Source organism: Phyllostomus hastatus, unplaced genomic scaffold (genome assembly GCF_019186645.2).
Source record: "Phyllostomus hastatus isolate PE091 unplaced genomic scaffold, TTU_PhHast_1.1 phas_contig_150, whole genome shotgun sequence".
Taxonomy (NCBI): domain Eukaryota; kingdom Metazoa; phylum Chordata; class Mammalia; order Chiroptera; family Phyllostomidae; genus Phyllostomus; species Phyllostomus hastatus.
This window is the reverse complement of record NW_025333611.1, coordinates 38896920-38924504: the sequence shown is the minus strand read 5'-3', so window position 1 is coordinate 38924504 and position 27585 is coordinate 38896920. Positions and strand designations below refer to the sequence as shown.

Sequence of the window (27585 nt, the reverse complement as noted above, 5' to 3'; positions counted from 1 at the left end):
GGGAACCACGCTGCTCCATTTTGCTGCCAGAGACCAGGAGTGCATGGTTCTCCAAAAGGACAGTAGAGGCAAAGGGGTCGAGGGAGAGGTTTGACCTGCAAAGATGTCTGGTTCTGGCTAATTGTTCATGGGGTCCTAGGACTGAAGGAAAGACGCATTCTACTGAAGTCTTATATTTGTATAAAGCATTACATTTCTAGTCTTAGTGAACAGAAGCCTCACCACAGTAGGGAATTGCATTCCTTGATCCATTCCAAACAAAGGCAGGTTTATAGACCCAAAGCTCCCTGAATGGAGGGGAGGCTAGATTACTGTGAGGAAGGACTTTGCTACACTCTCCAAAATTTGTATTGTTCATCTACCTTCTAGTCGTCCCCGATGGAACTCTACACTGGGGAAAGAAAAATAACCTGACTTTGTGGTGATTACGGTGCGAATGGCCCTGAACTACGTGCTGGTGGCTCCAGCTTCCCCTGCAGCGCCACCGTCAGAGTGGGAGCTTACGGAGGGCAGGTCATATAATCAAGCTTTGGCTTAAATCTGCCTCAGTGGGCCCAAGAGCCTCTGGACCCACCCCATAGTAATTCCCCTGATTCTGGAAGGTATGTTTGAAATAGACATACTCCAAAGACTTTGGGCGATGAACATACAACAGAGTATACAGATGTCATAAAGTTGTATACCTGCAATTTATATAGTGTTATTAACCAATGTCATCCCAATAAATTTAATTAAAAAACCAGAAACCGGCAAAAATCCCCCTTCCCCTTTCTGGTTCTATGACCTGTGGAGTAAGGGCTTTCATGGTAGTAACGCCAGTGGAAGCCACTGTGAAGGAAGCTAGATGATACTCACACACGCAGTGGCTGTGCCACAGGCGAGGGACCCCAATTCAGGGAATGTGGAACTTTTCTCATGAGAAATAAGCATGTCCGCCCTTTGCTCCAAAGAGAGACACTAACTTTATCTTCCAAGGCTGTTCACTACACAAACATCCCTTAGAAGATATTCCAGAACAAGAGCAGGCAGTGCCAAGACTGGGGGAAATATGAGAGACCGATGAAGAGTTGCCTCCCAACAGGAAATTTCACATATTTTATTGAAAAAATCTAAGAAATCATGTGAATCATGTACAATATTTTCTCACAAGAAAAAATTTAAGCTGGTTTTTTAACGTTTCACAGAATTGTAAAACTTTTTAATTTTTAAAAAGAAAAAACACAATGAAACTACCACAGTATTATCAGCTTTTTGTTTTTCCTTGTTTCTAGGGAAAAGGCTGAAAAATATTTAGTAAATTTTCTCATCATGATTTGTGAGGTTAAGTATATATTCTTTTAAAATCTGCTAAAAAGATACAAGGAAATGGGTGGATCAATGCTTTCTTGGTTCAAAATATTAAAAAAAGCTAAAATCTAATGACAACATGTTAAAGTAATACACATTTTTGTAGGCTGGTACCATTTCTATAACGGTTTCTCTACACTATATCAACAGTGCAATGGTGATTCAGTGTAAATCATTAGTTACAGTGTTTCATTGTTACAATACTTGTGTTCAAGTACATGTTCATGAACATGATCAAAGTCTCTAATCTGACTTCTTCTTTTCCATTATTAAAATAAGGTTATAATTACAGTAGAATTTTTCCAATAGATGTCTCTAAATCTGAACCAAATTCATAATACATTCTCTAAAAACCTGCTCCACACTACAAGGTGTGTTATGTTTACACATTCCCTTCAGAGTCCAGAAAATGGGCTGCTTTTGCACCAGGACGCCGAAACACAACAATGGTGTTTCTCCACAGATAGCTGAACACTAAATTAGTGGACACTCTGCGTAACTCAATGGTATGGGGGCGGGGGGGAGTAGCACCTCAGAGACAGCCCTAACTTAAAAAAAATTGTCTTTAAGCCTAATGATCTTAGTTGGTTTTTTTTTATCTTTTTCTTTTTATGCTGCTAACTGGATCCAACTTACTCATATAAAATTAATAATGAAGCCCTATAGTATAAATCCCAATGTTTGTATTACCAAAACAAACACCATACTGGATGTTTGGCAGGCCCCAAAATAAATTAATTTGATTAAATTATATGTAATCTGATAATGTTTGGTCTGAAAAACATGCTAGTGTGTGTGTTTATAAATAATGTGATCACAAAGAGCTGTGAGCCAGCCCGCCCGCTGGAGGTCAGCTCTTCTGCTGCAGCTTCTGGGCGTAGAAGTCCCTGCACGTCTCACAGCAGCGCTGGTACCACCGCATGTCCTGACACAGGTTCTTCTCGCGGATCACTCGGCAGTACACGGGCCACTGGTCTCCCAGGCACTTGAAGGTCAGAGCAGCTGCGAAGCAGAACACAGGGAACTCAATACCCGCAGGTTCCCCAGTTGCCCCGCACAGGAGCAGACGGCATTCATGGAAGTGGGGATTCTGTGTGCTTACTTTGACTCCTTTATACTTCATCACCCCTGGAACTTAAAAGACAGAGATACACGTGTGTGCGCATGCACAGACATTTACAGCCTAAAATGAAGGCACAGAGCAAGTGTGTAATGTTCTCACTTATTTAAAAACAGCTACCCCAAATTCAAAGAGTTGTCCTGTAAATGGCTTTTAAGGTTTAATTTTATGGCTTTCATTTAAGTTTCTTCAGGATTTTTAGTTAAGAAGGTTAAAAAGACAAATACATGTGCTCAAATACATATGCCTTTTTGGGAATGAAAATTAAGTAAGTATTGTTATGGATGAATTTACAAAGAAATAGCGAAACAACAGCATGCCCACACATTTTACTTTTCTTTCCTCATTGTTTAATATTTCAATGACAATTTACATTTAATATCATCCTGCGCTGGTTTCAGGTGTGCAGCCAAGGGGTCAGACAGCCATGTGCTATGCAGAGCAGTCCCCCATGGCTCCGCGTGCCCCGCGGGCCCGCACAGTGTCGCCCCGATAGCACTGACTGTGGTCCCTGTGTTGCAGCGCACATCTCTGTGACTGTTCTGGGACTGACGACATGTGGCCCTGCGGCCTCCTCTCCTCCGACAGACAAACTGTCTGTCTGTCTGTCTGTCCTCTGCATCTACGAGTCTGTTTCTATTTCATTTGTTCAGACATGTCTTAACTGGGACAGCAGGGGATAATGGTTTCATGCATCTTTAAAATCAAAGCTGTTTATCACAGGACTGAAATTTATTGCATTAAAGTGTTTGAAATGAGAACTTGATATAAAAAATCGGTCATATAGATTTGTCCTCTAGTTTTCTGAAGAACTAGTGTGTTCTGGCATGTATAATAACAGTCCATCCTGCTACAATTCTTCCTTTTGCCACTCTTGTAATATGATTCATTATTTTATACTTAAAAACCTCAGGTTTTTGCAATCACTGTGCTTTTGTGTTTTAGGGCACACCTTTAAGAAATAATAAACATAAAAGAAATGTAATTTTAATTAAACTCTTCTTTTAATTCATTCTTTTCTGCCACACATTTCAAGAAGGCCTCCAAGTAATTGCTGGAGAAAGGGCTTGTGTTGTTTTTGAGTACATGGTTTAACTGCATTGGCTCTAGGGTTGCTTAATTTTTTGTTGTGACTAGTCTTTGACGACTTCTTAGAAATGTTAATTATTTGGCTCAAAAAAGAGAATTTTTGTATTTCCACGAAGAACCAAACTTTTTCATTTGATTGAATCTTATGCCTGGAAGAATATCTGTGACAATTAATGACCACATTGTTCTCTTGGAGGCCATGTTTGCAGATGGAAACTGGAAGTGTTCGGCACAGACTGACCCCACGAGGCCAGGCAGTGCTGCTGGTAAAAGCCACCAGTCGCCACAGACATAAGGCTAATTCATTCATGAATATTTGTTATGCAAGTGTAGACTGCATTGACTTAAAATATACATACTGTACTTCTTTACAATGGATTAGATTAAATAACTGGAATTGAGAATACACATGAAAGTATTTTATGTCATAAAATCTATGTAAATCAATAGGTTGCTAGTAGTTCTTTGTATTTAATAATATGTCCTTAACTGTGAAAAAAATGGTACCTCTTGTTTGGTGGTAGAGATTTTGCCCCCGTTCATCTTGAGAGTCAATTGATACTCTAAGTCTCTCCAAAGGATGATTTGTACCCAGGATCAAAAGGAAGGCTACTCATGATGGAGAGATCTGAGGCGTACACCACAACCTACCTTTCTAATAGATGTCACCTTAACTGATGGTTCTGCCATGAGACTGGTCAGGACCCCAAATATGGTGGCAGCCTTCCGCCCTTGCTATGGGGACCTCGGGTGGGGACATTCACACTTCCGGGGTCTGGCTCCCAGTCGATGGCTTCCAGAATCAAAAGAATTCAGTCTTTAGGATTTTTTACCCACCTGGTCATTTGGATTAAACCATAGTTCAAGAGAGCCAATTTAGTCAGGACCAAAGTAATTAGTCTACACTGATAACTAAGCTGAAAATGATGTACAAAACAGAAGAAACCACGAGTGTCTCCATATTTTTCAAAGCCATCCCCTGTTGGGGTCTGCTTACCCAGCCTGGGGGATGTGATGGTGTTTACATTAATCTTCTCATTGCAGGGCTGAAGGTGGCATGGCCTGTACGCTGCAGGTTTTTCTGAAGAAAAACATTCGTTTCCATGTCTTCCTGTGATCTTATGCATGCACTGGATAACCCGCGACTGCATTCCTTTGCCACAGGTGATTGAGCACTAGGAGAGACAGAGAAGGCTTGTTAAAAGTCCTTTCTGCTGTTTCTTTTTAGGCTGTAAGTCACTTTTTCCCTGTGTGTCTTAAAACTGAACATGAGCCACAACATCAGGAGTTGATGCAGAATGTGGGTTAGAAACACTGATGGTCACATGTGGGTACAGTATGCTTGTGCCCTCTGGCTGGCCATGGGCAGAGCTGTGGGCAACATAGGACCTAGGCGAGTAAAGATGGATAAAGAGCGCTGGAGAGCATTGCTTGGAGGGAATCGAGTGACTAATATCAGACATGCACTTGGGCAGCAGTTTTTACAGTTCTAATATCTAGTTTGTAACAAAAACTTGATTTGCTAATTTTTAAAATAAATTTTCACCTCTTTATAATGTTAAGTTAAAAAAATATATACTCTTGTATAATCTCCTTGTACAAAAATCTTTGGTTTTTGAGTTCACTGCCTGTAAGATAAAGTCCAGCAGAGTATCCCAGAATCTCCAGGCTGGTGCTTATCTATCCCCTCAACCCTAGTTTCCACCCTCCACTCTAGGAACGATCTGCTCGGTTATAGACTAATCATGCTTATGCAATTTCTTTTCCCTCGTCTACAGCTGTGTGCATAGTGTCACTCCTTTCCAAACGCCTGGCTGCTTTTCAAGTCACAGTCTCAAGTCACTGCCTCCCTGAGGTGTTCTGCAACTACCCCAACTACTTGTGTGTATTTATGGTTTAAAACTATGCTTCCACATACCTAAGACTATCCCTTAGCGTCAGCTGGAGAAGTGTTTCAGTTGTAGCGTTTAAGGCCCAGAATTTCTAAGTTAGGTGAGTCTGCTCTGCAGCCTGAGTTTGGAAACTTCTAGTCAACAGTATGTGTTCTGTATTTAACATAGCCAATTTATATCATTTCCTGTTTTTGAGTAATATCTTTTAAAGCATCTAGCTTGACTCCTCTAGTAGACAGTAAATCTCTTGAAATTAGGCTCATTGTGATGCCACCTTCAGTAATAAAAACTTACGTGTCAGGGAAGAAAGTAGCTTATGAAGAACAATGGGATTTTATGTGCATGCCACATGAGTCTACTTTACAGATAACTGATCTTTCAAAATTTTAGTTGGCAAATATTTCTGCATAATACTCTCTTTGTATATAATGAATTTGTAGCTTTCTGGAGATAGCAGATTAAAGAGCAACTGGAATGTTGTGTCCCTTTAAATCTGATTTTTTCTTGTTAACCTCTGCAGGGTGTGAATGTTTTGGTTCAGTTTAAACTTTATTATAACTTAAAACTATTGTAGGAGGAGTAACTGTTTGACGTGGTCTCTCTGCCTTGAAAGCATCTTAATACCACCCTATATAATGGATACACTTACATAAATGAAGACATTATGGTTCTTAGACAAATATTTCTGAGAAAATTCAAAACAGTTAAAGTAAAAACTTTTAAGGGGTTAAATTAATATGGAAAAATATCATTCTAGGATCTACTCCTAAAATGTATGTAGATCTTGGAAGTGATTATGCTATTTCAGAAACCAAAAAACCCCCCAGGAACCTTCTAACAGATGAGCTCACTCTCACCAGGGGAAGGTTCTCCATCATGTCTCTGAGGCCAGGAGTGAGCTGCAGACTATCCCTGGTACGTACTTTTGATTAATTTATATCAACTGCAAAGGATACGAGCAAATCAAGTAACGTATCATTTTTCAGAATTATAAAAAATTCAATGAAGTCACTATAGACAAATGATGACTCAGAATATATAATTTTAGCAGATAATGGACAAATAATGTCTTTCATAAAAATCTGAAAGACTTTAGGGAAGAAAATGTTGCATTTCTTTTGCAAGTTAAAACTTGCAGACTTCTACTTGGGAATAACCTGGAAATAAATAATAGGATCCAGATAATAATACAAGTTCTAGAATTTGTTTAACTAAAACAGACTCATTTTTGCCTTTGAAAGACATAAAATAAGCTTTATTATAAAGTATGGAATTAAATAGCCTAGTAGGCTTAGAATCTAATTCTGATTACAATACTTTAATAAAATATCAAGCTGTTACTACTAATTATTTTCTTTATAAACTATATTTTTAGTAAACATTTTATTACAAATGTGTGAAAAATAGGCAGATATTTGAAGTGGAAAAATTGAAATCCCAAGGTATCTTCTAAATGAGTTCTTACTTTATTATAGAAGATACTACTAAATAATTGAATGTTTTTCTCAAATTACATTATTATGATTAAAGACTGACATTAAAAGGAAAAGCCAAAATAATTCTGGCCTTGAAATGAGGAGACCTGGGCTCTAATATTGTCTCTAGCAACTAATTTACCTGCGACTTATTTTTTTCTTTTGGGGAAGCAAGGTATTGGAGTAGATCATAGCTATAATTTCAGGTCTAAATTATTATGAAAGTACAAATTCCAAATATATTATTAAAAGTTACTGTAGTCTGGCAATTTTTTTAAAAAAGAGTTTATTTGTTTATTTTTAGAGAAAGGGGAAGGGAAGGAGAGAGAAGGAGAGAAACATCAATGAGTGGTTGCCTCTTGCGAGCTTTCTACTAGGGATCTGGCCTGCAACCCAGGCATGTATGCTGACTGGGATTGAACTGGCAACCCTTTGGTTCACAGGCCAGCACTCAATCCACTGAGCCACACCAGCCAGGGCTGTAGTCTGGCAATTTTTAAGAAACGAAGCTATGTAACAGTAAAGACCCTAATTTCATTACCTAATTATTCGTTGTACTGCCCAACAATAGTATGACAAAAATGCTATTAAACTAAGTCTCAAAACATAATTTGCTTGAGTGTCTCAGAATATCCAATCATTTACTGGTTTGCCAAATATTTATTGATCACCCATTATGTTCAGGATCTTATGCAAAAAATAAAAATAGCAGAAATTATTAATATTAGAGAGATGGTACTTTATTCAATATATTTTATTACATAACACAATAATATAAAATAGCAATATAGACTCTCAGTAAAGGCCAAACTGCTAAAATATCAACTCAATTTGCCAGCAACTGGTAAACAAACACAGGGTGTCCCAGGTAACTTGTCAATGATCTTTCTCTTGCAAGGAAAATTTCCTGACAACAGTACTTTAAAAGAGAGAACTGCATCGTGCAACAGATATTCTGTCCCCCAAACAGTTCACTGTGGCCTTGAAGGGCCTTTGAGACAAGGCACCCCATTAATCAAGTTCATGAACTAGAAGCCTTTAATTGTGAACAGCAAGCTCAATCTTGATGTCCCAGCTTTACTAGAGTGAAAAGGAAACAGTGGTCTTTAGTGCAGACTTAGAACAGCTGAGAAAATTGCCCACAAGATTCTGGAGTTGAAAACAGCATTTGGACCGACGTAATGTGGCACAAGGAAAACTGATGCTGGTCCCCCTCTTACCATCAAAAAAATGAGCCTTGACATCTTTGAAAACGAAGTTTTGTTCTGTTGACTTCGGTTACATCTATAAGCAAACACGATGGAACACATGACTAATATTTTTAGATAATATTGCTAAGGATTTCTCTTTGAATAAATCCTTCCTTGACTGGGGAGTTTACTGACAATTTCTAGAACTATGTTAAATTATGTCCTTATTGTAGCTTTCATGTCAAATGCTAGACAGGATAAGGGAAACTTTCTCAGTAAGTCAAACAGTTTGGACTATTAAAAGATTACAGAAAGAGTCTAGTGAATGAGAACCACGAATATAAGCAGTAGCAAATCAATGAGAATTAGGGGCTTTCTCCTCTTTCAAAATGTATAAACCTTACAATCATAGTCAACATCTAAAACTTCATTTTCCTCCTGTCTTTTCTCCTGCCAGGGAAGAAGAGCTGACTGACTTTGTTTCATCTGAGAAAACTTCACCTAAATAAATGGAAAGGGAAATATGTGGGGACATGTAAGTAAGGCCCAAGTTGGCGGAACAGTCCAGCAGACCTTTAGCTCAGATGTTTGTAGTTTCCTAAAAATGGCCAAGGATGGTCTGGGGATGGACATAGACGTGAACCCTTGGAAAGTTTTACTGAATGGCCAGGACTGCCAGGACTGGTAAAGACAGTAAGATGCCAGCATGACTCGGCAAATGCATGGATTGGCCTAAATGCAAACAAATGAGGGAAAATTAAAATGCAGGTAAAAACCACACTAACAAATTCTTAACTGTGGCGTTGTCATCGACACAAAGGAGTGAGATGGACTCTGAAGGGCTATGACGCCCCGCTGAGGACAAGCCAAGGTGGGGGATCCTTCTTTCCATCCCAAAGGACGGAGAGGTGGTGAGGCATGGCCCAAAGTGATTCTAAGAAAGAAACCGACCATGGAAGTTTTATTCTTGACATAGCACTTTTTATGGCATTAATAGACAGTGCTGCTAAGATCTTGGTGTGATACTTCTGGAAATAGGTAAACACCTTGTAGACGGAGGCCAAGGAAAGGCCATTTATCCTGAGACGTTTTACTGAAGTTACCATTTCAGTACATTCGAGGGCAGTGCGTGTGGGCTGGCAAATCAATGTGGCCTGCTGAAATTATTGAAGTTTTCAAGTCTCACCTGATGCATTAAGGATAATAAGGCTTTAATTAGGACAATGATGTAAGTTTTTGATGGATCAAATACTACATACAAAAATGAATGTATTGTTACCAAATGTTTATTATTTTATATAGAAGTATTCCTTTTATGATATATATGAATGTCAAAACTCTGTATCACTTAAAAATAATGCACATGTATTGCTCCTTATTGTCCCTATGTCTGCCACGATGCCCACTGACATAAATCCACTACATATGAGAGAGTGATAGCAAGTGTGCTCTGCAATACATGGGCATGAGTAAACCATGGATAATTCCAAGAAAAAGGGCCATACAGGCATCAATAAACAGTCATCCGCAAATCTGCGAAGTGCCAAAATGAGGGAGGACAGGCACCATGATTCTAGGAGGTTCTCCAGGTTTGCCACAGAACCACTTGAATCTACTCTTGCAAGTTACAAAATTATTTTTCTGTCACTGAAAATTCATGAATCATGAAGGAATTTCCATAATGGCTCATGACCTGCCTAGTATCTTGCCTCTGTCAAAATCACTGAAGAACATTGCTGGTTTCTTATCCAAGAAGTAACCTATATACTTCCAGTCAACTTAATTTCACTCAAAAATCCTTTACAATAAGAAATCCAGAAATATCTCTGACTACTCTCCTATTTAGAGGGAGAGCTCATTCTTTCCAGGACCCCTGATTCCTGCGGCACTTCTGTGCCCCTGGGGTCTGAGAGTGGGTGTGTGTGTTCCACACACGTGATTTTGAACACGGAGCTAAGAGAGACTTGTGCACCCGGTCTTCAGTAGTGGGATTCCATGGCAAAACACCATGGTTAAACAAATTTCTGCCTTTCCACTCAGGACTTCAGGATAGTCACATAGATGTTTCTTTTAAATTCTCAGTGGAAGACATGCTTATTGATTTTAGAGAGAGGAGAGGGGAGAGAAGAAGAGGGAGAAAAACAGCGATGTGAGAGAGAAACATCCATTGGAGAAACATCCACAGCACCAACTTGTCCACACCCTGATCCTACTGAACCTGCAACCCAGGCATGTGCCCTGAGAGGGAATCAAACCCATGACCTTTTTGTTTATGGGTCAAAGCCCAACTGAGTGACACTAGCCAGGGCGCATGGACATTGTTTTGGTGCTAGGCATTATTTGTTACTCTGAATAAAGAGATAACTTAGTTTGGGGAACCAGCTGGGATGTGATGGTATAATAAATTCATAGGCTTAGGTTAAATAATCAGCCACTTTGCCAGTAACTTTATGGCACTATTTATCTATGTATGTTAAACTCTAATGTTAAACTGCAAAACTCTTCAAGCTGTAAGTCTTGTAAAGTGTCCTCTTGAACATTACAAACCAAAGAGGCAAAAACCCAACAGTAAAAATACAAACTACTAAAAGGTATTTATTTGGAGTTTTCTTGGTTAATATGCATAACTAAACTTCTGAAGTCCATTAAAAAAACAACAAATTTCAGTGTGCTTAGGGTTAAAAATAATAATTCTCACACTTGGCCAGCACAGAGATTACCCGAGATTCCTTCCTTCTAGGCGGTGCCAAAGATATATATTTTGGAGAGAATGTGTATTCTCCAGGCCAACAGCTAAGGAAGGCTCTGTAATGCTGTACTCACTTCCAGCTGGCCTCTGTGAGAAATAGGAATTCCTAAATTAAGAGAAAATTGTCACTGGCAAAAAGAGTTCAGATTATTTTTTTCTACCAACATAATACACAATGTTACAGAACCCTCTATAATCTGCAGTGATAAGTGTTGATCTACACCAACGTTCACAGCACCAACTTGAATAATTTGTCTCTGGGAATAAATGGATTATTCCAAAGTGGTTTTCACAAGAGTAAAGTAGCATTTGCAGTGGAGGATGGATCTCATAAGGGGACGAAACGATGACTTCTCGTGGAAATTATTAGTGCAGCATTCCTATTCATTTGTGTATACATTTGGCAGTTCCATCTTTCAACTTTTTAATAAAGTGAGTGTGAAACAAACAAACTAAGGAACAAAGTTTGGTTTGTTTTTTAAGATTTGCTATTTATTTTGGTTAGTGTTTCAGTATCTTTTCAAAGCAATTCATCTGCCTTATTTAACACATGGGTATTTGGGATTGAATCTATTCCTCGAGATCCGACATTTGAGAATTTTTTTTTGCATATGTGTTTAATTAATTCATTTGGTTCTACACTTCAAACTATTTTTGTTTCTTTAATGAAAACATTTGCATATAGTTATAGCAAATCAAGAAAATGTGTATGGCAAAATCAAGCAGAAAGTAATCCGAACAATGAATGATTAGCAGAGAGCTGACTATGTTATGAAAGGACTGTCAAAATAACAAAAAAATAATTTTGTATAACAAAGTACGCATTGATCACCACAATGATAAGAGAAAAAACAAGATGTTTTTGCATTAAGAAGCAATTAATAAACAAAGTCTTGGGCACTGATGCAGTTCCGCCAGTGTTCAGGCTGTCACTCGCAGGGTGTCGCAGAGGTGAAAGACAGATCATTAAGACATTCCCATTTTATCACTATCCTTCCAGGGAGACATCTCGCCACTGGGGAGAACTGTCAGGATTGACAGTGATTAAATCACCTTTTCAAATGACATAGTTCGCAGGTCCAGTCCAACAATGCCGGGTCAGAAATGGAGCAGATCCTTGTGTGACCAGGTGGGAAAAGTGTGTGTTTTTGTTCTGTTTTCATAGATAAAGTCTTGATTTAAAATAGCACAGAGAGCATTATATAGCTACCTTTAACTTATTCCACCCTGAAATAAATACTGTACTTGCCAGTTCACAGAGAAGATTCCTCTGTGTGCTTTGCTTCCGTCCACTGCTTTCCTTCCAGGTCAGATCGTTTCTGTCTGACCGGCTGGCAGGTGCTCCTGCCAAGTGGACTCACGAGAAGGCGAAGCCGGCCAGCTTCCCTGATGCTCCCTGTTAAGCACCTTTTTTGACTTAAATAGCATGTTCTTCAAATAAGGGTGGATTTACTTTTCTTTTTTTTTGTAATCACACTTTTAAGTAGTTTGAATTTTCATACAGGAATATATCAGGGGAGTCATGTGTTTCCACAAAATTGTATCGGTTAGTTGAATTTTCCTGGAGAAAAATAAGCTAGTTACAAATTCTTTTGTGGGGAAATTTAGTTGTCATACAGTTGTAGTTGTTACAGAATTAGGTCTGCAAGAATAAAATGGGCCATAAGAAAAGAAATACAGTGCTGAGAGGCGTCACATATTTTTTGTTTACTTGGCAAAAAAGTCAAGCAGTCACGTATTCACTGATTATCCCTCCGGGTCCCTCCGGGTAGTGAGACGTCGGGTCACTCCCACGTGTGAGAAGGGTGAAGGGGTGAACACACGCTTCAGGAAACAGCAATAAATTGCCTTATTGACATAAGGCAAGAAATAGTTACCATATTTTTCGGACCATAAGACGCACCTAGGTTTTACAGGAGGAAAACTGGAAAAAAAATTTGAAGCAAAAAATGTGGTACAATATTTAATAACATAAATAACATAATATTTCACCATTGTAAATGTAAACAGAACTCAGCAGCAGCATTACCAACCATTATTCCTTCCAAATTGTGGGGGAGGTGCGTCCTATAGTCAGAAAAACACAGTAATTGAGAAAAAGTAACAGAGTCAAAAAGTGCAAACACATCCTGCCATTTATTGCGGGAGCCCTTTGAAGACCTAGGCACCTGAGGTGGTCCTCAGGGGGTGTGGGCAGCTGGGAGAAACACATTCCAGCCAGAGAGAGCTGCGTAAACAGAGCCATGGCGGTGGTAGAAGTGTATACACTGCTCAGGCCTGAGCTTGGCGGCCATGCTCTGTCGATGAGAACGCCGAGACCACTTTCCATAGGTAGGTCAGGACCCACACAGGGGAAGCCTTGAATGCCGGAGCGAGTGTCCGGCAGATGACAGCACAGCCACCGAGAATTCTCTGGAAGTGCTGGGCTGCAGACCAGAGTGAGGAAGTCATCCCTGGGCATGACGGCCATGAAAGGGGGTAGCTTGGGGTTCAGGGGGGGCACATTCGGAATCGTTACTGTGGTCCTGGTGAACAGATAAGGATGGTGGTATTACACTGGGAATAAAGAGCAACTGACAATTGGATAAAGATGGGATTTATATGCAAACATAAATATATATGTCAGATGGCCATAAACAGAGTGAAATCTTATCATCTGTGAAAACGTGGATGGACCTAGTGGGTATTACGCTGAGTGAAATAAGTCAGACAGAGAAAGACAGATTCCCTATGACTTCATTTCCATGTGGAATCTAAAGAACAAAATAAATGAACAAACAAAACAGAAACAAACTCACAGAGGACATTTTGACGGTGGGGTGAAAAGGGCGAAGGGATTAAGAAGTATGAACTGGTGGCCCCGAAATGGCCTTGGGGACGCAAAGTACAGCACGGGGAACACAGTGTTATTGTAGCAACTGCGTCTGGTGCAGGTGGGCACATGACTTACTGAGGGGATCACTTAGTAAATTATGTAAATGTCTAACCACTTTGTCGCACACCTGAAGCTAATGTAATATTGAATGTCAACCGTAATAGAAAAATAAAAAAAAACCCCAGCAACTGAGACAAAACCCACTGTCTATAAAAGAAAGGCCAAGGAGCTTCCAGGCCAGGGAAATGGGAAAGTGATATTGACATATTTCCAGAAAAGGAAACTGGGAGAGGGAAATGGTTTGAGGAAACCAAGTTCGAAATTTTCTTTTAAATATTCTACTAGCACAGTCCTAGGGAGGCTGACGTTTGAGTTGAGAATAAAGACGTAGGTTTCTCTAACTCCCTCTGACTCAGCTCCATCTCATCAAACTTTCTTGAAAGTGCTTCCTCTCTCGTTTCTGCGAGTTCTCCTCCCTCTGTTGTCTGGCCTGCACTGGCTCTTCCCTGGAGTATCTGTCGGTGGAGTCTGTCCTGGCGGCATCCTGTCTTCTCCAGCCACCCTCCCTCCTCAGGCGCACTTACACTTTAAACACTTACGCATCAGCTAATGGGGGGGGGGCACTTCGTAAAGTACGTGACTGGCTAACCCTCTAATCACTATGCTGTACACCTGAAACAAACACCAAACAACACCGAATGTAAACTAGCTCAAAAACAAAATTTTTGAGAGGACATATGCATTGGGCAGGAAAGGGTAGGGAGGGAGTTACTGCAGAAGTAAAGAACAGAAAGGAATCCATTTAATCTCCTGCTTTTAATATTTGGTTCATGTCATGGAAAGGTTTTGAGCAGACTGGGAAGAAAATTAAAACCACTGGAGTTTTTACAAAGTTACAAACTAAGAGTTTTAATAACAGGCACTGTTCTCTTATTTTAGTTTATTTTATAATATCTCAAATTGTGTTTCTGGAAAATCCTGTGTTATTTATTCTTTCCTGAAGACCCACTTACATGCATGTTATCATATGAAAAATTTAAACACCATCTAAATGGTGATGGCTCCAAAATGTGTATTTCATTCCCATGCCCTTCCTTTGTCAGACACCGGTATTTAATTCTTTTCTGGGCATGTGAACAGAGTCCAAAACAGAATTCATAGTCTTTGTTCTCCAACTTGATTCTTTTCTAGGGCTGCCTATATCATATCACAGAACCAGTGTCCACACAAGTTGTTCAGACCAGAAGGCTAACCTGGGGGTCCTTCTCAACACCTGCCTCTTTCCCGCCTCCTGCACGGAGAAGCAGCCCAGTTCTGTGCGCTCTGTCCTCACAATGACTTCCCGCAGCCGACTGTTTCTCCCCGTCGCTGCTAACAAGACAATGCAAATAGCCAGCACTTATTTGGTTACTATGTATCTGACATGAAACTGAGAACTCTTCATGAATTATTTCATTTGGCTTCATTAACTTATTTGAACAGAAGATCCAGAATTTAAAGCCAATACTGTTGGACTCCATACACTGAGCTATCTTAGCTCTTCAAGTCCCAAATCCTTGAAAAATCGCTAGAGTTCTTTTACATTATAGGAACTTCCTATACATACCCACATATACACATATGTAAAGGTAGACACTGCTGAGACCTCTCTAAATTATAAATTTTCTCCAGATAGAAGTTACATACATGTAGTATGTGTGCAACATTCAGTTTAACTCAATATATTTCTTCTGTGTTCAATCATACCAGCCCATGCATTTTACTATGTAGAGTAATTCAAACATTACGAAAATTCATTTTTTTATATATATCTGACTCAATAATATCTGACTCAATATCTGACTCAACAATAAGACTCTCAAGAGGTCCTAAAAGTAAAAAAAGATAGCAATGCAAAAAGTACCCTACTCTCTGGCAGTGCAGGGACCGAGGCAAAACCATCGGATAGCCAGAGTTTAGGGGTTTGGGGGCATGGTTTAGGGGAGCAGTATTCTCCACACAGAGTGGTGAGGAGCCAGTTGTGTAAGTGCTCAGTGGGTTTATCTGAACAGAACAACCACAGGTCTTTGAGGAAAAGAATCCTATTTATCATTGAGTGATTTATTTCATGTGAACAGCTTATAGACAAGTGAGTTTTCAAATAAATGTTCCTATAATGCAAACGATCTCTTACTTAGGATATCTTGGGATAGGTTTCTTCAACAGACAAATGTTTGAAACCTCCCCACAATCTTTGATTTATATAATTCACTGGCTGACCCAAAAATGATAGAATTTCAGTGTGATAGATTCATATTTGTTTATGGGGTTGCTGCTCAAATGTTCCTGTCTTCTGAGATTATTTACAATTATAAAAATGATAAGCTGTTATTTTTCCAGATATCAATAGACTCGTCGACGTAATCAGAATGTAATTCTGTAACTGAAAAATAACTTTTTTTAAAAAAGAAAATAATTCTGCATGGGAATGATACCTCACCTCAGGAATCATTGTCTAGATTACAGATAACTTCAATGTATTACACTAAATTATGGACTAGCTACATGCTCTTTAAAAGTGACCTTTGGTAAAAGGAAGTGAGAAATACTTCACTCTCTTTCTGAGACTGACCAAGTACTGGGAGACCGTCCGACGGCCCCACAGCCCCGTTGAAGAGAGCGTCCGCTCATCACCCCTGGCAGCAGCGTTTCTCACGCCCGGAGGCCTCACGCCCGGGGATGTGTTCCATGGAACTTGACTGGGGGGATGCAAGTCTCAAGAATTCCTAAATTATTATGAATTTAGTCTCACAAAAATGTTGACATTCAGGTCTTCTTCAGCAATGACAAATTTTACTCTTGTATCTACTTGACAGTATATTTTCTGCATGTGGCAGTTCCCATTTTATTTGTCCTCAGATTCTCCAGTTTCAGCCAATACTTACATCTTCCTATTTTTACATTCTACGTGGGGTATGTAATGTGGCTGTTTGCTGTTGCTGCTAATTATTTCTCTAACTTTGAATGGAAAGTCTTTCTAACAACTGACTGAGCTCCCCTCTACTAACCTGTAAAAACATGTTTAGTTTTACTTGTGTTAAAACCAGCAAGTTAGGCATATCCTCAGTTGCGTTCTGGGACCTCTTGCAAGGGGATTTTAATTGGAGGGGTATCTGCTAGCACGGGGTCAGTCAGGACGGGTAAGAATCTGTAGTCGTAAGATCCTAGCCTGTCACAGAGCAACAAGAAACCCCTCCTTTGGGACCTTTGGGTCTGGTTCTTCTCGGGCCTTTTGACTCACCGCAGAAGTGTGAGGCTGCAGAGGCACAGCACTGGAAACGCGGCGCTATCCTGTCACTTTGTTTAAAGATGCTCTTGATTGCATTGATTATGATGTTTCTTTAAATTTTCTTCAGTGATTCCCTGACTTTTCCTTCAGTGGAAAGAAATGTCCCCTTTGATTATCCACAATTTCCTACCAACTGTGATGTCAGAGTTACTACTGTCACTGTGAATTTTAAGGAGTGACAAGCTTCTGTGTGGAAAATAAGATTTGGGAGCAGCTTGTTACAGCCCATTAACTTATTCAGAGCTTCAAGTTTGCATGATCTGTCTCTCTATGAATCTACTGTAACAAAGATCAAGAGATGAAAGAATTATTTTTTTAGGGATATGTGAAAAGGTGCAGACCGGGCCACTGGTTCTGACTGTCGGCCAATCTGAATAAAGGCACGGCAGGGTAATAAATCTTCCGTTTGTCTTTGTAGACTTATTTTAAGCACGTCAGTAAGAAATCTCACATGGAATTGCTGTTTCTTTGATTTTGCACCTTCCTGTGGAATTGTTTTAACTTAATAATTAAAACAATGTGAGAACACTTAAAGTCGTAGATGCACAGCCCGCTTAAAGAAAGGTCTGGCATAATTCACTTAATTTAAAATTCTATTTTTGAGCTTCTTTTTAAAAAATTACAGGATACATACTAATAAGGAAGAGGCACAGTTGTTTCCCCATAGTTATTATAGAGTCCTAGGACAATGTAATATTCTAGGTGGGTGTCCATAACATCTGCAGTATGTATGGTAAGAAAATTACTATTTTTACTAGAAATAATCCAGATAGATGCAGGTCTTTCATGGGTACAAAAATAAATTATTAAACAATCAATATGTTTTATTTTGAGTGTCAGCCACAGCACTGTTTTCAGAAAAAAATGCAAAAAATTATTGTAAACACCACCTCGACATGTGTAACTACATAGAACTAGAAAATCTTTGCTCAGAGAATTGCCTCAGAATAAGTGGAATTCTTATTAGATTAAATGCAATTTTTACAGTGAAGCATTATGCACTCAGTCTGTTCTATTTCCCTCATTCATTAGGAAGAATTAACTGAGTTTTGGAATTCCTCTTCTATTCAACTGAATATACTGAGTATAATTGTGGTTTCCCTTTGCAGCAAAAGTTAAAAGTGACCATTTTCTATTGTAAGCTTTACATATACTACTTCTAAACAAAGATATACCATACTATCTGTATAATTAAGTCATTCAAAATGATTTTTCTTTCAGCAGCATTTGGAATTATATCATTACAAAAAGACTCATAATCTCCAAAATTCTACTAATCATGTCATAATTTGATATGTAGCCAAAACGATTCATTTCCCAGAATTTTAAAGGACTAAATTAAATTCAAATTGTAGTGTATAAATCGATTCTAAGAATAAACCATAGTTAGGCACAATTCCAAGGTGTGTTGTCAGTATAATCCACCTGAGAAAGTATAAACCACTTCATAGTACTGCATAGAAAAGTTAACCCTAAAAAGCTTCATGAAGGACTGAGTTGGTTAGCAGGCAAACAGAACAATACTCTTTTATTTGCTCCTCTCCTGGCTTTCAATAATGAAAACAAGAAGTTGTAGAAGTTCAAGTACAGTCAGAAAAGCCAAAATCAGGCAGAAAAGACGGCATTTCATTAAACATGAGAAACTATGTTATTTTCTTTTTTAAAAAATATATTTATTGATTATGCTATTACAGTTGTCCATTTCCCTCCCTTCATTCCCCCCAACCCTGCACACCCTCTCCAACCCACATTCCCCCCCCCCTTTAGTTCATGCCCATGTGTCATAAGTTCTTTAGCTTCTACATTTCCCATACTATTCTTACCCTCCCTCTGTCTATTTTCTACCTACCATCTATGCTACTTATTCTTTGTACCCTTCCCCCCTCTCTCCTCCTCCCACTCCCCTGTTGCTGACCCTCCATGTATCTCCATTTCTGTGGTTCTGTTCCTGCTCTAGTTGTTTCCTTAGTTTCATTTTCTTTTTGTTTTTGGTATGGTTGTTCATAATTGTGAGTTTGCTGTTATTTTACTATACATGTTTTTATCTTCTTTTTATTAGATAAGTCCCTTTAACATTTCATATAATAAGGGCTTGGTGATGATGAACTCCTTTAACTTGACCTTATCTGAGAAGCACTTTATCTGTCCTTCCATTCTAAATGAAAGCTTTGCTGGATAGAGTAATCTGGGATGTAGGTCCTTGCCTTTCATGACTTGGAATACTTCTTTCCAGCCCCTTCTTGCCTGCAAGGTCTCTTTTGAGAAATCAGCTGACAGTCTGATGGGAACTCCTTTGTAGGTTACTGTCCCCTTATCTCTTGCTGCTTCTAGGATTCTCGCCTTCATTTTTACCTTGGCTAATGTAATTGTGATGTGCCTTGGTGTGTTCCTTCTTGGGGACTCTCTGAGCTTCCTGGACTTCCTGGAAGTCTAATTCCTTTGCCAGAATGGGGAAGTTCTCCTTTATTATTTGTTCAAATAAGTTTTCCACTTGTTGCTCTTCCTCTTCTCCTTCTGGTACCCCTATAATTTGGATGTTGGAACGTTTAAAGGTTTTCTGAAGGTTCCTAAGCCTCTCCTCATTTTTATGAATTCTTATTTCTTCATTCTTTTCTGATTGTATGTTTTTTTTCTTCCTTCTGGTCCACTCCATTGATGTGAGACCCAGCTTTCATTCGATCACTGCTGGTTCCCTCTGCATTTTTCTTCATTTCACTTATTGTAGCCTTCACTTTTTCATCTAATTTGTGACTGAAATCAACCAGTTCTGTGAGCATCCTGATCACCAGTGCTTTGAACTGTGCATCTGATAGGTTGGCTATCTCTCAGTCGCTTAAAAGTGCTGATTGTGAGGCTTTCATTTTGGTCTTCTATTTGAGCCATCTTTTTTTTTTTTCCCTTTGGTCTGGTCACACCTGTTACGTAAAAGGGATGGAGCCTTAGGTGTTCACCAGGTTGGGGCACCCCAGTTGCTGGGTTGTGACACTATATGTGGGGGCAGGGTCCGAGAGGGAACAATGGCACTTGCTCCACTCTCCATGGGACCTCAATGCCTTCTGCCATTTCCCCAAGCAAACTGGGTCCCTCTGGTGCCAATTCCCATGTGGGTGGGCTTGTGCACCCCGTGGGACTTTCCAAGGACCTCTCCTGTGAGGCTGGGAGTCTCTCCATGTGCCTCAACCCCCCTCCCCCAGGTGTTTTCAATCAGTGCTCCAAGGCTCTATTTCCCAGCGCTGTGATCCTGGGTTGTGTGCAGTGCCTTGCTTCACAATCGCAGCTTCACTGGGTCTGCCAGCTGCCGCTTGCTCGCCCAGGGTCCACCCACTGTGGTCTTGCACGCCCCGGATGCCTTACGCGCCTGGTCCCAATGCTCTCTGCTCTCTGCGCCGTGACCTGTACCCAGCTGCCCAACTCCGCCCCTCCTACCAGTCTGGGTGAACGTGTCTATTTTAACTCCTTGGTTGTCTGACTTCCATATAGTTCAATTTTCTGTCAGTTCTGGTTGTTATTGTTTCTAAATTGTTGTTGTCCCTATCTTGGTTGTGTGAGGAGGCACAGTGTGTCTACCTATGCCTCCATTTTGGCCGGAAGTCCAAGACTATGTTATTTTCAAAGCCAGTGTTCCATACGTAGGATAGCTTACCTGAGTAACTACGGATTCATACCAGCAGAGAACATACAAGTTACACTCCTCTCTCCCAGGAAAGACCTTAAAGCCATATTTGTATCAGAGACATGGTCCCAATGGGGCATCTGATTGTGTCCATGGTTAACCCTAGCCAGAGCAAAGCAATGACATCCTGTCCTATCTTTGCCAGCCATCCAGTCTCAATGAGATAAGCATGAGCATTGAACAAAGGCTGCATCCCATTTACTTAGAAATCAGAGGTCATGATTTTATGACAGGAGATTTTTCTCCTTGAGTATGCCTGGGTCTATATTTTTTCCTCTGAAGCAGAGAGCAATTTTCCCACTGTTTATGCAAAACCACCAAATCATAAATGCTGGAAAGCACACAGGCTGACATGGATGCAGTGAACACTGTGTGAGGCAGAATCCGTGTTCTTAGGAAGCCTCTGTGCAGCCAGCATCACTGTGGCCCAACGGCGGTCAGTGAGACTTAGATACTGGGGACCCTGGGAGTCTGTCTGTCTGTCTTGTAACTGGTTCCCTAGTAATACCCCTGAGGGAGAAGGAGGGTTTTAGAGCTGGACTTTACAGATAGTGCATTGAATATTCCAAATTAAAGGATGCAGGGCTTAACTGTAAGTGCACTTAGGTTTGCCAGCAGTTTAAACATGTTAGAATTCGAGTGAAACTAGCAGATTGATCGGCCTTGGAGCAGCCCAGGAGTCCACCACAACTGCACACACATCGGTGCCATTCTGGTCCCGGGTCCCAGCTGGCGAGACTGGAGACCGATGCCGCCTCTGTCTGTTAATATTTTAGTCACTGCAATGGAGATATCACTGCATTATTCTTGTTCTCTGTAATTATTTGGGGACATGAGAGCAATGTCTCAGGAGTAAAGGCAGGAGGAGTGACGTAGGTAAAGTCCAGTGGGAGCCACTGGCTCTCGTTGCGTTGAGGCTGGCATCTGTTCTGCTGAGGCTGCCGTTACCAACGAAGGAGGACACGGTGTTAAGGGAAAGAGCAGACTTAGATTCATAGACAGCAAAAATGTGCAATATACCGTATCTTCTAAAAAAGCCAACAAAGAAACAAACAGTCCAACAAACCAAGGTGGAGCATCATGGCAGAACGATGAACACTGATTGTGTCTGTCCACCGCTTTCCTCACAACCACCACATTCTAGATGGGCAGCGATAGAACAACGCAATGAGATCAGCGCACAGTGCTTCCACCCAAGCATATTTGAAAATCAGGTGCATGTAACTTCAGTGAGATTTAAAAGATATTTTTTCAGGTTTAGCATGAAAAACCAAAACTAATGTTTTCTATTATCTCCCCAGTTCATTTCATTTTTCGTAAGAGGCACATTTCAATCCTTAGCATCTGTCATGAAAATAGGACTTGTTAGCCCTATTTCCATTTGCTGCAGTGGAGGAGCTTACAGTTAGTTCTGTGTCATAAATTACAATAACACCTGGATCTCCTGTTTTTTGCAATTGCACATTTGTTTTTTTGTAGTTAACGGGGTTAACAACATTTATCACTCAGAATATTCTACTAATAAAATTGGAAAAGTGTAGCTCATATATTCTAGTGGTTTTTAAACTTTTCCTTAGTGCTGAATCACTTAAGGAAAACGTCCAGAATTCCACTAGCCAAAATAAACCAACGCAGAGTTCTCACAACTGAAAGTGAGCAATAGGTGATGCCCCCTAGACCTCTCCAACTAGCGCTTTCATTTTCTCATCCTGTTTTGTGCCTTCAGTGCTGAATGAAGAGTTAACACATACATGCAGTGTGAAAGCAATACTAATCATGTCTGTTTTCCTCATTTCACTCACATGGAAACAAAGACACAAAGGTCTTCAGTGGCCGAACCAATTTGTTCCTCTATGCAATAGAAGTCTCTTGACTTCCAAATCATTGTCTTTTTGTATCATCCTATTGTATCTCTCTCTCTCTCTCTTAGAGATGCAGAAACATAAGCCTTGAACATAAGAAAAAAAATCTGTGGTTAATTTGGAGTTTTCTTTCACCTGGAAGTTGTTTACTCTGAAGTCTGATATTTCCTTACATGGTTCATCAATTAAAAGCTTCATGGATTGGCCTAAATATTTCCCAATTCTGTAGCCAGGGATCGATTCACTTTGTTTACAAATGCCTCCTTTGAGAGTCCCAATGTGAATGCTGAATGTTCTGAGTGGAAGGAAGAGAGCAAGTTTACTGAGAACTCATGCCATGGCAATAAGCAGATTTCCGTTAGGGAAGAAAGGCGTGACTAATCACAAGAAAGTGGATTTTAGATGTCATGGATTTGGGGCGGGGGCAATGCTGGGCAAGCTGGCGAAGCACAGTGTATAATGCAATGAAAACGTTTCATTCAGAATGCCCCTCGGTGCTATTTATGAAGAGCTACCACACTCCCCACCACGCCCTGGTGCCACCACTTTATTTTTATTTCTGCAGTAAATAAAAGTATGATCTCATGACAGTAAGTATATTATGTTACAGCTAAATGTGGCCAGGCACTGGGGTCATTTGATTAATATTTGCATGTTTTGAAAACTGGTAGTTGTAAGCTGTTTTCACCTAGATAGGATCAGAATTTTATCTTAAGCCATGGGTATTTGTTAATACGTTGCAGAGTGAATACAGTTCACTTATAGATGAGACTATCTACTTCATTCATAAATTTTAAATAAACATCATTACAGCCATGGTATTATACTTACTATTCAACTTCAAAATGAATGGTGTCCACTTGGTTTGACTGCAAGGCTTCAAGAATTCCATTCCTTCCTACTTCTTCACCCCCCGCCCCGTCCCAAATATTGGTGGGAAGAAGAATGTCTTTTATGAGAAGAATGCCTATTATGATAGAAATCCCTCTGACTGGTTCTGCCCATTCTGTTTTAAAGTATATATTTTTCTTTTTTTTTTACTTTTTTTATTGTTGTTCAAGTACAGTCAACCTACCTGATAATGTTTGATAAGTTTTATGCAAAAAATCCTTACAAAGAACTGTCACAAAAACTAGTGACAAAACAAGAAGAGTATTTTTGAGAGCCTTCTTTGTGACAAAATGGTGTTAATTGCTTTATACATTTTATCTTTGATCTTTAAACGGTTTAATCTTTAACCTTTAAATGTTCATTCTTTAAATATTTATACATCTTAATCTATAAAACGGTTTTCAAGAGCTCACGATTATGGATAGACAGGCAGGATTTGAAGCCAGGGACATAATACTCCACCACCCATGATCTTTACCTCCACTTTCCATCCCCCCTAAACTCCTGCCCGTGTGGGTGCAGCATGCACCCAGGGCCGTGCGGACATTACTGAAACCTGATGCCGAGAGTGGACAGAATGGTGCTCACCTTGGACCAGTCACCCATTCGCCACACATAGCATTTCGAGTAATCCTCACAGTCCTCCGCCTCCCTGGGTCTGGTAGAGAGGACACACTTCTTTCTGGGGTTGGTGCACCTCACGGTCCGGTGACGGACGCCTTTGCCGCACTTGACCGAGCACTGGAAGATAACATCAAACAGTATGGGGAAAGTCAGCAATTAGGAGACACAGACAAATGATGAAATTACATGAAGTGTTGGCTCTACTCATTTCTCATAAGCCTATAATCCACAGAAAGGCCAGGCAGAAGCACAAGGAACAAGGAGAACAGGCTGCGCTCCCTGTCAGAGCCCAGATGTAGCTCAGGGCAGGGCGCTGAGGGTGGAAGGGTTTTCAGAACACAGGACGATAATCACAGGGAGAATATTACACGGGGTCACTGGTGAAAGACAGTGTGCAATGATCAAAATGTAAATACTGCCTTTGACTGACCTCAAATTTTTACACAGACTCATGTAAGAAAATTCATTCTTTTATTTTGCTAAGACTTACTGTTTTAGCCTTAAGACATGTTGTGAAAAACAAAAATTCTCTACAGATTGTCATTTCTCACAAACTGTTCCTACAGCTCAGAGAAAATCTTAGCCAAAATAAAGAATATCTTTACATAATTATGTGTTCCTAGAAATCATCATTCTAAACGGTTGCATGGATTGAAGTGTAATTTGGTTCACAGGTAGTTTAATTTGCATTATAAATGGCTGGTGCTTGATTGACATTGGTGACAATGGTGATGACCAGAATGCACATGTACTCTGCTGATATTTCAGGTGCAACCTGCCCCCTCTCTTGCAGTGGGGCTTTCTGTTATGGAATATGTACAAAGTTTCCCAGGTTTACAAAGGTGCATGTCACCGACCTTCTGGACACAGGGACCAAAATGGCATTGGAGGGACCACAGGGCTGTAGAGCAGAATGAGAGCTACGGCAGGCGTGAAGATCCAACTTACATTTGTGCCTCAGAAAGGTCTAGAGAAAGGGGGGCAGGAGAATGCTGGCGACGACACAGCACAGGAATAACCACAGTATAGGGTTCCGACACTTGTGTTTCTGGACACTTGAGTGTGGAACTAGTGATGTTTCCAACACACTGAATTCTGCACAAGTGAGTAGTTGTCTCCTCATTTGTGGGTTGTGTTTGAATATGGTGAGCTTCAAAGTAGACATGTGCACGTGATTTGGCATTTTAATATTTGTATTTTTATTCTTTGCAGTTGATATTAACCCTGATCCATACAATCAATTTTTAAATGAACTCAAAATAAGAGTGATGTTTTTTGATTGGCATATTGCATTGAGATGTGTCATTTTTTGCGGCTGGTACCAAAAATTTGCAGAGGAGAATATTTCTGACTATTTACTCCTGGCTAATTTTCAAAACATTATGGTTAGGCAGGAGGTGAGGTATTTTCGTTTCTCTGATACTTCTGTGAATTGTCTCTCCAGACTGAATTGATTCACTTTGATGTAAAATCAGACATCACATTCATCCTCAAAAATATGCATCACACAGGAAGAAGAATCCGCTAAACAGCAAAGAAGAATCCACTAAACAGCAAGGGATAGCTCAGGAAATAAGACAACAGAAAGTCATGCTATTTGCTCATGCTTTAGGGGAATTGGGTTCACTAAAAAATAGTCACACACATTATTATCTGAGTTACTTTATTCTCCTATCCAAACAACGGTTACTAACTGCAACCTAGCATTTCCTGTTTGTCATGTTCGTATCTTATCTAATATTCTGAAATGAAGCACGTGAATGATTTTGCTCTGGATATGTGGGTGCATTTGCTTTTGCACGCTTGTGTGAGCATGTAAATGTGTGTGTGCCTGTGTGCACATGCTCACCTACTGTGCTTCAGAGCAGCCAGGAAATATGAGGACTGGTACTTATTATTATGTAACAATATGCACCATGATAACAGAAAATAAAGCAACCGTTTGGCATGAAACACACCTGCATGCCACACACTACCAGCCAGCAGGTAAGTGGGGCACCAGGTTCGAATCCCAGCTCTCCTACTTAGTCAGGACTTGAGTAAACTAAGGCCTCTGAGCTGTATCACATAAAGACAAAACTGAATTTCTTGCATTGGTGATTAAATGCAAACGATATATTAAATGTGAACTAAAACCACAATCTTGGATCACAAAATGATTGTTAAATGTTAATTCCTTTCTTCTACTTTCCCTTTTAAATGCTCAGGGTTGTATAATGAGTCAAAGGTACATTTTCACATGTGCCTACTAAACAGTATGCTTATGGCACATAAATGAAAAAGTAGGATTCTAAAATGTATTTAAAATATGCTCCTGATCATGTTACAGTATTTATGGAATAAAGAGTAAATATAGCTTTGTTTTTTTCCCTATTTTTGAAATTACTTATAATGAGTGTACTTTTTTACTTGTCAGTACAATCGACATTGAAAAACATCAAATGTCCTGCAGAGAGATTACGATCGTGATGCGGATGCGACCTTGAAGAAGCCTCGGGTCAGGAAAGAAAAACGACAGGAGAGGAAGCGGGGTGTGCACACCTCAGACCATACTCCTGCCTCCCACACGGTCATGCAGTCCTGGCCCTCACAGCGCTGCGCGGCCGCGGGCTTGGGCCCAGCGCAGTCCCTCTCCCGGGCCCTGGTCAAGGTCCCGTTGCTCAGCTGTTGGGTACACGCCACTTGTCTGCTCTGCATCCCTTTTCCACAGGTCCGCGAACATGGGGTCCATTCTGTCATCATCCATCTAGGAGCAAAGCAAGACTCATGGGAATGAATGAAAAGAGCATTACCATTTCTAAGGAACTGGGATCTCCCCTAACAACTCTGAATCTAAACAGCTCTCCACATTTATCTCAGTGTGGAACCAAGGTCTATGCCAGGAAGGCAATTCACGAAACCTGGTTTTTGCCCCATTCCTGTCGATAAAACCCTCTCCACACTTCCCATTATTGGGATGCCCTTCTGGGGGGTCTGAGTTCCCCACTAAACCACCTGCACAGTCGTGTTTGCGCAGAGAGCAGGGCTGGCAGAAGCCGGAGCTGAATTCCGGGTTCCTTACTTGCTGTGTATGGTCTTACAACAGTGGCTCAGCTCAGTTTCTGCATCCTCATTTGTAAAAGTGGTCACTGGGCCGCCATGCAGCAGCTGCTCAGGATGTAGTATATTCCATCTCCATTGCAGTGCACTCATAGACAGTTTATACTCATGCCTCCATCTCTGTAGCTTCACTGCCCACTTGTTTAGAGAGTCAGCCCTATGCTCAGCCTGCTCCCCAAATGCTTTCTGTCTCCACCTGAGGGCATTTGTTTCTGGAACATCCGCTGCTGAGATCCTCGGCTGCCGACTCCAAGGCCCCGCTTCCTCGAAGGGCTTCCCCCATCCAACCCAAAGGGATTGTGTCCCCTTGGCCCTCTGTCACCTGGCTTGTGGCACTCACACGATGCTTACGAGTTACTATCTGGGGAAGG

The 27585-nt window shown here is 40.4% G+C and overlaps 1 protein-coding gene across 1 annotated transcript in view; it reads right to left on the bottom strand.

The window, feature by feature from the left end:
- Positions 1 to 2197: 2197 nt before the first annotated feature.
- The window catches only part of ADAMTS19 (ADAM metallopeptidase with thrombospondin type 1 motif 19), a 241616-nt gene continuing 216228 nt past the window's right edge, over positions 2198 to 27585 (bottom strand). The window contains exons 20-23 of the mRNA XM_045827263.1: positions 26657 to 26861; positions 24080 to 24232; positions 4554 to 4731; positions 2198 to 2349 (exon numbers count right to left, since the gene is read on the bottom strand). Of these exons, the coding sequence (XP_045683219.1) occupies positions 2198 to 2349; positions 4554 to 4731; positions 24080 to 24232; positions 26657 to 26861 (688 nt within the window). The remainder of the gene's footprint in view (positions 2350 to 4553; positions 4732 to 24079; positions 24233 to 26656; positions 26862 to 27585) is intronic.